Raw genomic sequence first — 14,039 nt, 5'->3', positions numbered from 1 at the left:
CTTTTTTAATTTATTACTCATGCCCTCTATTTAGCAAGCCTTCATTTTTTAAACCTCTTCCATCTTCCAATGTATTTTTTCCGTAACTTGGATGGAAAGTTTATGGCAGCAAAGCTGTCATTCTGGCTACTTCTGCTGCAGCTGTTCCTGCTTCTAGGTCATACATGTTTTGGGCGTTGTGTTTTTGGACATGATACTAACTGGTTGTGTCATGTTCCTTTTGAGTAAGCTTTATACCACGCCATCTGAGAGACTCACTGTCATAGGGCTCTATGCAACTTCCATTTTGCAACTTATACTGCTTAGTCATACTCAATTCTCCAGCAAACTTCAATTTACCTGATGAAACTTAAAACTCATCTGGAATTAACTGTGCCTTTATGTTTGCTCTTTATGCTCTTTGTGTTTTCGGTAGTAGTTTAAATTACAAAAGAGAAACTTCACCATTGCTCAAGCAACGCCATGCAGTATTGTTTCTTGCCGCTAGAGAATACAAAATATAAAAGCACAGTATATTCTATCAAATATTCTGTTAGTAGGGGGACAATCTATATTATAATATAATGATGTGTTTTGAAAAAAATTCTGAGATGCTTGTTTTACTCTGGTATTCAGCAACAACTTACAACTCAACAGCCACATACTGAGCAGTATGAAGTTATGGTCACACTATAGAAGATTATTAAGAGTATGAACTGTTGTACAAAAACACAGCACAAAAGTGCAAGTTTGATACATGCAGTATATATAATGAATGTGGGCTTTGAACTAACCTGATGATTCACAATTGAGATGACTCTTTCCAGATAAACTGCTAAAAACATTTTAAAGAAAAATACCAAGTGGAGATTATTACTTGAACCTGTTAATTATTTGTTCAATAGCATCGTATGTATTAAAATGGTTCATGATGTTGCCATAGAGCCCATATACTAAGAGAAAACCAAGAACCTTTGGGGAATTGGTAGTAACTCAAATCTCATGTTAAATGACTGGAATTTTTATTCAGGAAAAAGAAATGGAAAAGCAAAAACTTCTGTATCAACAAGCCAGGCTGCATGATCGGGGTGCTGCTGAGATGGTTCTGCAGACAATCAGTGCAAGTAAAGGTAAGGTTTTGGTGTCTGGATTAAATTTTATACCTTATTTATAATGAACTTTGAAATGATTTTGTTTTTCATTGGGCAAAACATTCAGAAGTTTGGCTCTAAGGTTTGCTTTCAAAATGAACTCAAAAGTTAGATTTTTGACAGCTAATCCAGAGAAGTATCATGAGTAATTTTCACAAGGCAATTGTTTCTTTTGTAGTTATAATTAATTTTTCTAGTGCTAATTTTGAGGATGCGTGAAGTACTTCACAGCTTTAGCAGCATTGAGTGACAAAAGCCCTCAAACTCTGGAATGTGTACCGTTCTGAAGTAGGTGTGGACTTAAGTCCTTTTGTTATTTCGTATTCACAAAATATCTGCTTTATTGAGAGGCTTTGATAAAACATTTCAGAAGTTTAAACGATGCTTTCTTCCCTTAGAAACTATTTTATTCTAAGGTTTTATGCTTTCATTTTTTTCTTTTGTGATTTGTTTCCACAATAGTGGGCGTTTTAAAAATTCCTAATTACAAATTTTGTTTACTGTAGTTAAATGCTTGGGTCACTGTCATTTTCTGAAGAAACCAGAAGAAAACAACCAGATTTTCATGCAGAGGAGACACCTTTTTAAATTTGAAAGCTAGCTTATCATTTTGAGCACAGCCTTAAATCAGCTATTGGAAGCTCTAGTGATTGAAGCATGATTTATATTCACTGAACTCAGTTATTCCTGCCTTATATCTTATTTCTTCTGTGTACTTTGTGTGCATTACACTTTGTCCATAGGCACTCATGGTGAAATTAAGGAAAAATAGGTCAGTTTTGCAATTCATTGATGGATAAATAAATTAATAAAACATTATTAAATTTATATATGATCCAAAAATATATTTTAAAATCTTTTTAAGGCGAGATGGGGCCAATGGTTGCAGCTACCCTAAAGCTAGGAATTGCCATCTTAAATGGAGGAAATTCAACTGTTCAACAGGTAAGATACTAGTTTCTTCTACCCATTCTAGCCAGTATAGGTCTTTATACCATGGTCATTATTACTGCACCAGCGTATTAAGTAGTGTGACTATTTGTCACACACTGTTTATCCTCTTACTCTTGTTTGCAGGATAAAATCGTATACAAAAGTACCTTTGGTGGGTATTTCTTACTTGTTTACAAGGCTAAAAGAGATTTGTTTTGCACTTCAGGTGTAAGGGGGCTATTTTATGTTATATCATTTACTTCTGTAGAAATTCTTTGGGAAGGAGAGCTTTCTTGGGAGATTGCCATTGTCCTATAGCTAGTAGAGCAAAATTGCTGACCCCAGTCTTCACCAAAATAAGCAATGCACAGCTTCAGAAGTCTTTAGCTTATGTACTGGAGACTCTTGCTGATAAAAGCAGAGGAAATCCTGAATAACTAATCTAATGTAAGATAACTGGGTGCCCAGTGCACAAATCTGATACATTAGAAGAATCCTACATGTTCAATGTTCTGTTGTTCTGTTGAAGATTCCTGTGTTGAGAAGGGTTTATACTAAATTATTGTAGTACAGTTTAAAGAATACAAACAACTGGGAACAATTAAGGTTCTAAGTGAACCAGCTGAATGCAAGCAAAATAACATTCTTTTCAGGAGCTGTCATTGCCAGGAATTGACATGAAAGACTACAAATAGTGCAGAAATTATTTGCTCGAACCACTGCCAGTTCTTTGTGATGTCATGATATTAAATTAGGAAAATAATGAAATTTGTAATTCTACAATCTAGTTTAAAAAATAATTTGTTAAAGTCTTAATGAATCAAAATGCAGGAAACACTTAGTATTTTTACATTACTAGAAATGCTACTAGTCAAATTACATACTTATAACATCAAAGCATCGGTAATGCAGTTAGAATTCTTGTTTTTTAAGTCACCTCATTTCTACCTGTTTTTTCTGGTGTTATGCTCAACTTTCCAATTTTCCTTTAGGTTCTAAGATCAACCCTTCAGTCTTCCTTGGGAAGGGTGGGGGGAGAGGAACAGTATTGGTTTTGAAAAGTCATTATCATCATCCTCCTCTGGAGCTCTTTGCTTTGATTGGTATAATGTTGTTGATTGGGGTATTTTTTTTCTGTAATCTTGGGTCTACCTGGTTTATGCTGATGTGTTTTGCCAACAGTGTCTGCTCATGTGCTCACCATTTTATCCACCTTTCCTATTATTTTTGCAAAAATAGTTTTACTTCATTCACAACATGAATTCTTGTAACTTTCCTACTGAGACTGACCTTTAGCATTGTGGGTTTTCTTCACAACTGAGAGTTCTGGTGTCATCTTGTATCTTTACACAAAAATGCATTACATTCTAGAATCACTGTTCACTCAAAAATATTCTTGGTATTGCAATCTGTTTTCAGATAATTATTACACATTATAATAAAGCTAAAAAATTTTTAAATATCCTCAAATTGCTAATAACAGGCTGTTGCAGCTAAAATAATTTAAAACAAACTGAGGTTATGAAAAGCCCTATCTGGTGTTGAAACAATAGTGTCAACACAAATTTTAGCCTAGTAATGGCAAGATTGCATTTATATTAAACACTAAATTCTTCTGGCTGTGTTGACTTTAGTTACTATCTTTATTTTCCATGCTTTAGGAAAGTGTAAACAAAATGTATGACCTTTTCTATAAAATACATGAGCATTAAATGTTCTTTTTGGTTTTGATATCTGGATTTTTCTCTGCAAGGCCCTTAAATATTAGGGATATTTCCAAACAGCAACATCCCTAATAGTATTGAATCCATATAGTTTTCAATTACCTAGGTTTTCACAGAAAGAGGATATTAATTCTCTGCGTAAATTGTTTGTGTTTGCTGCAGAAAATGCTTGACTACCTCAAGGATAAAAAGGATGTGGGGTTCTTCCAGAGCCTTGCTGGTCTTATGCAGTCCTGTAGGTAAGAAAGTATCGATTTGAAAAATTTATTATTTTGCACTTATATTTTATTCCATGGTATTTATAGTTCTGGAATGATCTTCTACCAAGAGCTTACAAACAGCTCTTGAGGATTGTAATGCGTTATATTTGGGTTAAAGGATGGGGTGGTGTTCATGGTGTGAAAATCTTTGTGATATGGATCTACCTTTGTAAGAAAGCTCTTCTCAAAAGTATTTATGGAACTTGAGTCTACCTGAGATATGGCAGAAAACAACCCCAGAGTTAGGAGCATTCCTCAGTGGTGAATCCTTAACTCTGGATGTGCCCAGTAATCCTGCAGAGATCAGGTGTAATAATTATAATAATAAATCTTAAGTAATCATAAAAATTTTGGGAAAACCCAACTTTGTTAGAATTATTCATAGGACTTCTTAGAAGTTAGAGAAATAAATGGAATGTCTAATTTATACTAATAAATTAATAAATTGAAATGATACTATGACTTTTTTTGTCCATTCATGCTTATTTTATGTATGAATGTATGCTTTTAAATGTTTTATAAGTAATTTCCAAGAATAAACCATATCAGTAAATGATGGACCTAAAACATAGGCCTACAAGGGGCTCCCTGAATCAGGTGATTCAGTCTTCTTGCTATGTCCAGAGTATCACATTATGTATTCCTTTTTCTTAATTATGTATTCTTTTTTCTTAATGCTGTCTGTGGCCAAGTTTCATTTTGAAATCAGTGAGGTTTCTTGCCAGCAGAGGTGTTGTAATAATTCTATGTTCTCCTGACTTTTATAACCATTTTTGCTTTTGAAGAAAAATTATCCCTGGCCAGATGACATGCAAAGCCCTGAAAAGCAGAAGCTCACAGGTTCACAAATTAAATATATGAGGTCTATGTTCCTTAAGTATGGCTAGTTGAATACATATTCCCTTTTGTCAGCTTCAGATTGTCAGGACGTGAAGGGAGAGAAACACTAAGTGGAATTAATAATGGTAGTTTCTTAATGGACCTTGCTGCTTGGTATCAGCTGGGCTACAATAAAGAAGTAGTAAATAACTTGGTTTCTTTATAGACATAAAAATGAGTATGTATATCATAAATGCATACATCCCCTTATTTTTTGGTCAGTCATACAGAGATGAATTCTGTGGTCACTTTCAGGGCAAAGGCAGGTTAAGGCTGTGAATCTTGTAACAGACACATATATCAAGCCAATGAGATGTAACTTTTTAATACTAGTATGGTTGTAAACTTCAATGAAATCACACATCCTTTTTAACTTCCACAAAGTTAATACATTTAATTAATCACAGGAAAAATGTGATTTTTCTCACTGCAGTGTTCTTGACCTAAATGCGTTTGAGCGCCAGAACAAAGCAGAAGGCCTTGGCATGGTGACTGAAGAGGGATCAGGTACTATTGATTCAGCAGAAATTTTCATTTGAAATGACCTTTTTGAAGTTTTGCAGGAGCAAGCTGACTTTGAAAGAACCCAGGGGAGGTTAGGTATAAGGAACAGATTCTTCACCCAGAGTGTATTTGGGCACTGGAACAGGCTCTCCAGGGATGTGGTCACAGCACCAGCCTGGCATAGTTCAAGCAGTGTTTGGACAACACTCTCAGACACATGGTGGGATTTTAGGGTGTCCCATGTGGGGCCAGGATTTCGAATTTGAAGATGCTTGTGGGTGTCTTCCAACTCAGGGTAGTCTATGATTCCATGAACCGTGCAAATACATATCTAGAGGCTGAAGCTAAAACAGGTTCCTAAAAGTGATTTATATTTATTTGACATACCATAAGCCAGTCCTTGTCCACAGTAAATCATTAGCTGTGTTGAGTTTCAGAATGGTCTCAGAGGACTTGCTCATCATTCTGAAGACATGAAGATGCTATATGCAATATTGAAAACATATTCCAGTTATGAACAGCAGTGTTTATGCATATAAAATGTTTCAGAAGTCCCCAACCAGTTTCAATATAAAATTAAATTAAAAGTTCCCACCTTATTTCTTAGACTGAAAACCACACCACTTACTTAAGCCATAAACTAAATGTAAGAGGCTAAGGGAAATGTATCTGATTTGTGGAAAAAGTCTGGCTAAGCTGTTTCTTTGAAATATTTTTTTCTATTTGTCTTTGGGGAAATACTGCAAAATTTTCACTCTACTTTTGACTTTGAACCAATTTGGCTTTCCACCCTTGGTGTTGTTAGTTCACTGTCAATTTCTTCCTTCTGTTTGATAGTAAGTTCTACTACTCCCTTACTGTGATTGTCTGGATACATTAAGTTCATTCTTACATTGTTAATAGAGCTACCAAAGCACATTTTCTTCCCTTATCTTCAGGAATTGTTACAGTGCGTTTTTATGTTTAAATCCTACATTGACCTAGCATTTTAACATGGTTTTTCTTAAAAGCAAGGTAAAAAAGCTTGACTGTATTAATCCCTATTGCATTTGAGGGATCATAATTCATACCAGCAACACTGCATATCTCATTGTCCCTTGTGCCCGTAGGTCTTTTATGCGGCCTATTTCTTTAATATTCAATTGCTTAAATAATAGTTTTCATTAACTATTACATTTGTCTGAATGACTTCAAGGCCAGTCAAAAATTCTGCTTCTCCAAAAGTGCTCTCACAGTTTAAATTATAGATTAAATCTTTCTAAACTTACATGAGTGAAAAAAAAATGAACCCATGTACATAAAATTCAGTTACAAGATTGTAAATTGAGCACTGGTATACAACTATCTGGCATATAAATCTGTCATATTTTACTGAAGATTATTCTGCACAACTTTTGTTCTTTTGGACAACATTTCTGCCATTACATAACTAAACTTCCTCATAATGTTGGATTCTGAACTGGACTCTCAAGATACTGGCTCATTCTTTTGACCCCTCCCTCTGTTTCTAGAAATGAGTGATTTTGCATGCAAATAAATAAATAGATAAATATTTAAATGCTGCATAATTGACTCTACTGATGTTTAAGAGTATATTTGTGCTTCCTCCTTTGAGGGATTTTTTTTCATTTTGTTTATTTGATGTTTCTCTTTTAGTACAGAACTAATTTTGGCAAAACAAATACTAACTATATTTTGTATTTGCTAAAACAAATTCTCACCTTTTTTCTTTTTTTCCTGTTTCTTTTTCTTTGAACTAATTGTCCTGTCTTCCCTTCCTCAGTCATCACCCATGAGCGTGGTAATTATTAAAAACAACTGACTATTCCTTATTTTCCCTGCTCTTAGCTTTGTGTCAGCACTGTACAGCTCCTAAATATCACTAGATTTTGTTTATTTTTTTTTTCCTGTAAGAATGATAAACTAGTGTGATTTTTCTGTTAATATTAAAATTGTTCATCCTAAAATTCTTGGCTTACACATCAAACCTTCCCATTTTGGTCTTCCTCTCTTTCTCAGGATTTGCACAGTGACTGACACAGTAGATGTAAGAGCAACAAGCTTTTTTATACTTTTCTTTTCTGTTCTTTTAAAATTTGATTTCATTTTAGTGAGCCCAGTATTTGCGCTGGATGAATGTTAAAAGGAAAAATAATAATAATGTATACATACACAAAGCCTTGTGCTTTAGTCCTCCTGTAGCCTTTTTGTTGTGTATTGGATGTGGCTTTATTGCTGCATTGATTTGTGCAAGCACAGGAAATCAGTGGTGGATCCAGTGAGGATTTGAGGGTGGTTAGTGAGGAGAGGACTTGACACTGGCTAGGTTTATCTAATGCAGTCAGGAGTTGATACAAGAAAGAGGTGGTGCATTGCTAATTTAAAGGAAACAATACTGTTTGCAGGTGATTCTTCCTTACTGTGAAAGCTACTTGGTGTGTTATGGTTGCTATACCTCACAGTTTCCTTACTTCAAGTAAAGGAAGAGCTTTGTAGGAGCAGTTGCCATGAGATGTTCATGTCACCATGTGAAAAGAGAATTTAAAATACAAAATGTGTATCCTGGTTAGCAGAAACAATGAACTCCAACAGCAGATGTCTTTTCATTAGCCTAATGTTGGGGAGGAGGGTGATCTGGTGTATTATTTATTTTCTCAGTCAAAATTTTCTATTTGGCAGCTTAACAAAATTCTCCACAGTGATTAGGATAATTTTTTTGTTGTTTATTTTCTTTGTTACTGAGCAGTAGCAATGTCAAGATACAGGAATCACTCTGTCAAAGATTTCTTGGCACAAAGGGATAATATTTGCAAATACCATCTTTTCCTACATGTTAATATCTAGCTACTGAAAGTCCAAGACAAAAGAAAACCAAATCTAACCAAAAAAGACTGTAATTTTCCCTTTCAAAGTTGCATTATTGTTGATAATATGCTACCTTAAAATAATATATATTTTTTTTAATATTATGAAGCACACCTTTTTCAGTTAATTGAATAGTAGTTTACATAAGAGCTGTACAGGTATTGGTATTAATACCTGATAGCATTAAGAAAGCCAAGCCAGTGTGTCTGTGGGGATACTCCTGTAGTGAGCAGTTTCAAAGTATCCTAGATTTTACAGGATATCTGAGCTCTTATGTCTGCAACCCTGTGAATAACATCTGTAAATACTACAAAGGAAGTACCAAAGATGAGAAAGATTTTCTTTTGTTTGCTTTGGGTTCTTTTTGAGAAAGATGCTTAGTCTATGACTAATTAAATGCTCCTCAATTAAAGATAATTTTACTAACTCCCAAGGAAATGATGGGATGTAAAATGTGCTTTTTTGCCTGTTTCTCATTCCATCTGAATTGGCTGCAGAAGCACATTCATGAGTAATTGTCGTTGACTTTGCAACCCACACCTGAAACGATTATTTCCGAAGTCAAAGAAAAACATTTGAAACTTATGGGAATAAAGTCAAATTTTCCTCATGTGCAGTTCTTGTTTCTGGTCCCATGCCAACCTTAGCAATAGATAGAAAGCCCTTTATTGAGTCAACATGGATGTGAAATTTATTGCTCTATTCCAATTGTTTCTTTGTGCTGTCCACATCGTAAGTGCCTTGTCCTGATATTCCTCTGCCTGGTACTACCTTCCCTTTCCAAACCCTGGAACCCCCACTGGTAACAACATTGATGGTTCTTTAGCAAATGTGTTTCTTACTTGTTTTTGTGGCGTACTCAATGTTGTTTCTTCTGTATGTATTTTGTTTTGATTGTTCTGTTTCCTTCTCCAAAAAGGGGGGGTTCAAAATCAAAGACATATAGAAATACTATTTTGCAGTGGTTTGTCATTAACACTCATACTCCTTGCCATTTCACTCTGAGTCACAAAAATCTTGAAAGTGCAATGTTTTTCTCTTTTGGAAATACTTGTTTTACTTATATGAAGTACAAAACTTAAGAAGTTTAGTTTACACTTAGATTATTTTTCCTTTTTTCCCCCTTTTTCGGGAAAGCTCTATTTTGATGTTCAAATTTTTAATATTTTATCATGGCTTTCTTTAATTTCTCTGTAAGTTCACAGAAGTCTTATTGTAATAAAATACAATTTTAGAATGAGACAGTAGTTCACAAAGGACTTTTACCAATGTGAGAAGTACATGTGACATAATAATTAGCTGTACTGTGGGTTCACATCAGGGCTGTTTTCAGCCATTATTGATGTAGAATTAATAAATATGCTTTTGGCCTTCACCTACCTAGTCACACTTAAAGTACATGCTTAAATTCTCTTTAATCCACCGTAGCCCACATTGGAGAGGTGTTTTACACCTTCATAAAACTGCACTTGAATCACTGTTTGCATTTAAAAGGGAACTTCAATATCTTCAGAGAACCTCACTCACTGAAGAGACAACTGCATTTCTTAGTTGAATTAGATTGTTGAGAAGTCAAAGATGTGCAGCTTTCACAGTCCAAACCAATACTGTCTGGATCTTGTGATAAGAATAAATTCACTTGCTTTATCATGGGACAGATTTGCTATTTCTTCACAACCATCATAAAAGATCCTGTTCCCCTTTGAAAGCTGAAAGTATTTTTATATTTCTGTAATATGTACTCCATATGGACCCCATGTTTCTGAGTAGTAATAAAGTCAGATCTTTTCCACTGAAGATTTTAAAAATAAAATCAAGAAAGAGGGAGAGAATCATTGAATTTTGGCACATGCACTTTCAATGAAAATAACCCCATGTATTTAATTTTTCATTTAATTTTATTTTTGTTTCCTTCACATGATACATTCTGTTCCTGTATATCACAAACTACCAGTTTTGTAAAAGCTACAGGCTTAAAGCCTTTCTGTGTACAGACATACCATTTACATACAGCATGAGCAATGGCAGCATTTTAACTTCTAAGCACCTATTTGCCAGAATATAACTAACATCAATAGAAATTAAAATATGTTTTTTTCATAACACCCTAAATCATACTTTATGTAGTATGTATGTTTGTAAGTACATTCTTTGCAAATCTTTGTGTGAACTGGCATGAATTTGTGTGCACAGCAGCAAAGGTTGCTCTCTTGAATTTTATAGAAAGAAATGGATCTCCATTTCAGTTCTGTAGGTGGAAGTGAGGCACTGCTTGTAGTAAGTACAATCTGAGAATGATAATTCCAACATTGGTTCTAGTCTGATTTTGATCAGGTGTAAAATTGTAAACCAGGCATTGCAAATCTTAGTGTGTCCAGATAGTTTGAGATGGGCTTTTTTTGTTTAATTTTAAAATATGTAAAAGTATTTCTTAAAGGAACAGACCTTTCAGCTTTTGTGCAATGATGCACCTTAACATCTTCTGATTTTGAAGAATTTTGCAATAACTTATGTTAAAGTTGTGATTTATTTACAGTGGAACTAATTTAAAGACTCTTCCAGGCCATTCCAGTAATAAGAATGTAATTTATTTAATAAAAATTCCAGTAATTGTACTGAAAGCCAGAGTCTGTAAAACATTTTAACTTGAAATTTGTTTTTCTTCTTGTTCTGGAATATCTTACTTCCTAAGAGAAAAAGAAAAATAGAGGTCAAAAAGATTAAACTGTAACTTATTTTGTAGTCTTATTACTCCAAATGGCTTTGATTCAGTGGTGCCTTAATACACAAGAAATAGATAATTGGGCCTTTCATGGGTTTGATTTTTCCAAGTAAATTTCCTGATGAATTATTTTATAAAATCATTGCCATCTCAGCAGTCAAGCTACAAGCATTACATGTGTGATACAGGCTTCACCATATATTTGGCTTTCTGTAATTCTTATTTTGGCACATAGTTCAACAAAGCATGGGACCCCACACATAACTTTGAGCATAACAAGAGTTCAGTTAAATTAAAAAGAAGAGAGTAACCTACCCTGAGAAATCTCTACTGTGGCATTTGGCCAGCAGCATATGAATCTCTCTTGCAGGACTAAACCTGCGTGTAATGTTAAATAATATACTTTTAAGAGCCCAGCAGCCTCCTGTTTTTGCCATTTTGGGCATGTATTGCATGTACATGTTCATCAGCACTGACAGAAATAGTAATTTTTTTCATTGTTTAATTAGCTAAAAGAGTTTTCAGTCTCCTGTGACTGAAAAACTGTTTGCCTGGCAGTTATATTTTCAATTGAGAAAAATGTCATGGAATGTCATTCAAAGTGTTATTTGTGACTGCCCTAAGTACACATCTAGGCCTAGGAGGAAAAGCATCTTTTCTTTCCCTATGGTACAAGAAATTACATTGGCACATGCCTTAGTGATGCATGCTCTTCATACCAAACATTGTCTTGAGGGCAACAGAAAAGTGTGAAATTTTGTACTTTAAAATATTCATATTGGTTTTCAAAATGCTTTTGATTCCTATTCCTAGTGTACTGAAGATTCTCACTTTAAAATTCAGTTTGTGGACTGAGAAGTCCATTACCTGGAAATTATAATTGCTCATGACTTTATAAAAAGTTGAATATCTGATCATGTCTATGTGTACTCCAACTTGTGCTGAGTACTATTTACATTTCAGTTATCTAGTAGGAAGAAAATTGACTTGATCATAGTCAAATCTATCCCAAACAGTGATAACCTAATTATAATAATATAGTAATCTGTAAATGTGGCTATTAGAATTAGAATTATCTACCAGTGGAGCAGCATGGAAGTAATCATTAATTTAATTAAGGTATCTAAATATAAAAAATAAATTAATGCCTTTACTCACTTTTCTGGTCTCCTGTTCACACAGTAAAGATTCTGTCTTTGTAGAGCCTAAATTGTATCCCCTCAAAGAAAAATTCTTTCAAAGTCTTTTGCAGTTTGCTTACATTTTAATATCCCTCCTTTTCTTGTTTACAAATAGGGCTTGTTAAATATTCAAATTATGTATATTTTTAAGTAGTACAAGTTTCTGTGACCACTGCCTTTGCATACATAGTCAAAAATATTTCTCCAAGGTTCTATATGGAAATTTTCTTACTTTTCATAGGTGGCCTTTATTGCTTTAACATCTATAGTGTTGTCCTCGTGTGTCATTTTATAAGCTGCTGTACATTTTCCTCATTTGAGATTGTTTTCCTAGGTGAATGGTTATTTCTCTTCTTCACATGTCCCTGTACTAAGTTTACTGGATGTATTGATGTACTTGACATAATGATGTACTAATTGAGGGCTTTTTAGAATGCTGTTTCCTGTGGGGGGGGGGGGGGGGAAAGAAGGCTTGAAGCTTTATTCATTTGGATATTAGATGTTTACCAGAAAATTAACTGAAGGGCCTAGTTCAGTAAAGCATTTTGACATTTGGTCTTAATTCATTATAAATTTATTGCTTTATTTCGTCAAAGGAAAAATGTCCACTTTGTGTCAGCAGCAGACAGGTACTAAATCCTCAAATATTTCAGTTTAAATGGTTCTGGAGAGTACATATAGCTGTAAATTTCATGGGTTGTTTTAGAATATTTTAAAATCAAATAGTATATTTGAGGAGTGACTATTGATTGAATCTCATTCTGTGTTTTAAGTACCTTCTTTTGTGATGAATGGGAACCAAACTGATTCAACCCTAACCTTTGTATGTGGCACAGCTTCCATGCACAGTGAAGTCAAACAAGAATGTAAATCAGGAATTATTTGTAAAATGTTGCCAAGCTCATGCTGCCATATTTATAAATCAAAAGTTAAGTTTTGAAATTCAATTTTTTATTTAATAACCAAATAACTATCTGCCAAGCACAAGTCATAGGTGCTTCAGATAGATTGGTGGTTATAAATTTTCTCTCCCCTTCTGTCTTTCTTAATATTAATTATGAAGATTTTCTTCAGGGGCTGTGGGGTGTTACTTGGCAGACTGATAACCTTCTTCCATCTGGCCTTTCTACAGGAGAAAAGGTGATGCAGGATGATGAGTTCACCTGTGACCTCTTCCGCTTCCTTCAGTTGCTTTGTGAAGGACACAATTCAGGTTTGTGGGCAGGCTGCCAGGCAGCCAAATCAAGGTGATGCTAACTGATGATAACAGCTCTTATTTATTGAAGGTTTGGCAGCTTCATAAAATATTATGAACGGGAGAAAAGCTGCTAGACTGTACACGAAGGGAAAATCTTTAAGTGGAATTAAGGTGACAGTGTTTTTTAACAGCCGTAATTTTTTCGAGAAGATAATCGTTTCCAAAACAATGGGGTTTGGAGCTTGGCCTACTAGGAAAGTTAAATTTCTGTAGGAAAATATCTATGATTTATAACTTCAAGACATGGAAGATTCAGAGGAAAATGTAGGAGGAAGTTGTCCTTTGGCATGCATCTGCTTTCTGCAGCACACTGTTTCCTGCTAATACTAGTTAGAGTTACATATGAAGTCCCTATGTACACAATACTTTTCTTGGAGAAATAACCTATCTATTAAATAGAAAAGAACACATTAAAAATTGATAATTTAAGTGTATTTTTATCATCTAGTCTATTTCCCTGTGTTCTCTCTGTCATACTCAAGCAATGAAAAGAGAAAAAAAGAGGTATTTTTCCTTTTTAGGCATTAGACATATTTCTGACTTAGTTATCAGGATTTGTATAATTTTTTAATTAACAAAATAT

General features: G+C 34.3%; 1 protein-coding gene across 4 annotated transcripts in view; it reads left to right on the top strand.

The window, feature by feature from the left end:
• Positions 1-14,039, top strand: part of RYR2 (ryanodine receptor 2) — a 369,436-nt gene that overhangs the window by 320,327 nt on the left and 35,070 nt on the right. For 3 of the 4 annotated variants that reach the window (XM_079298134.1, XM_079298133.1, XM_079298132.1), the window contains exons 80-84: positions 1,010-1,114; positions 2,001-2,075; positions 3,950-4,026; positions 5,360-5,433; positions 13,331-13,411. In XM_079298134.1, coding sequence (XP_079154260.1) covers positions 1,010-1,114; positions 2,001-2,075; positions 3,950-4,026; positions 5,360-5,433; positions 13,331-13,411 — 412 coding nt within the window. Of the gene's footprint in view, positions 1-1,009; positions 1,115-1,995; positions 2,076-3,949; positions 4,027-5,359; positions 5,434-13,330; positions 13,412-14,039 lie in introns of all 4 variants that reach the window. The other variant, XM_079298135.1, reaches the window with a different exon arrangement.

This window comes from Erithacus rubecula, assembly GCF_903797595.1.
Source record: "Erithacus rubecula genome assembly, chromosome: 2".
Classification (NCBI taxonomy): Eukaryota; Metazoa; Chordata; class Aves; order Passeriformes; family Muscicapidae; genus Erithacus; species Erithacus rubecula.
This window is presented reverse-complemented; position numbering and strand designations above follow the sequence as displayed.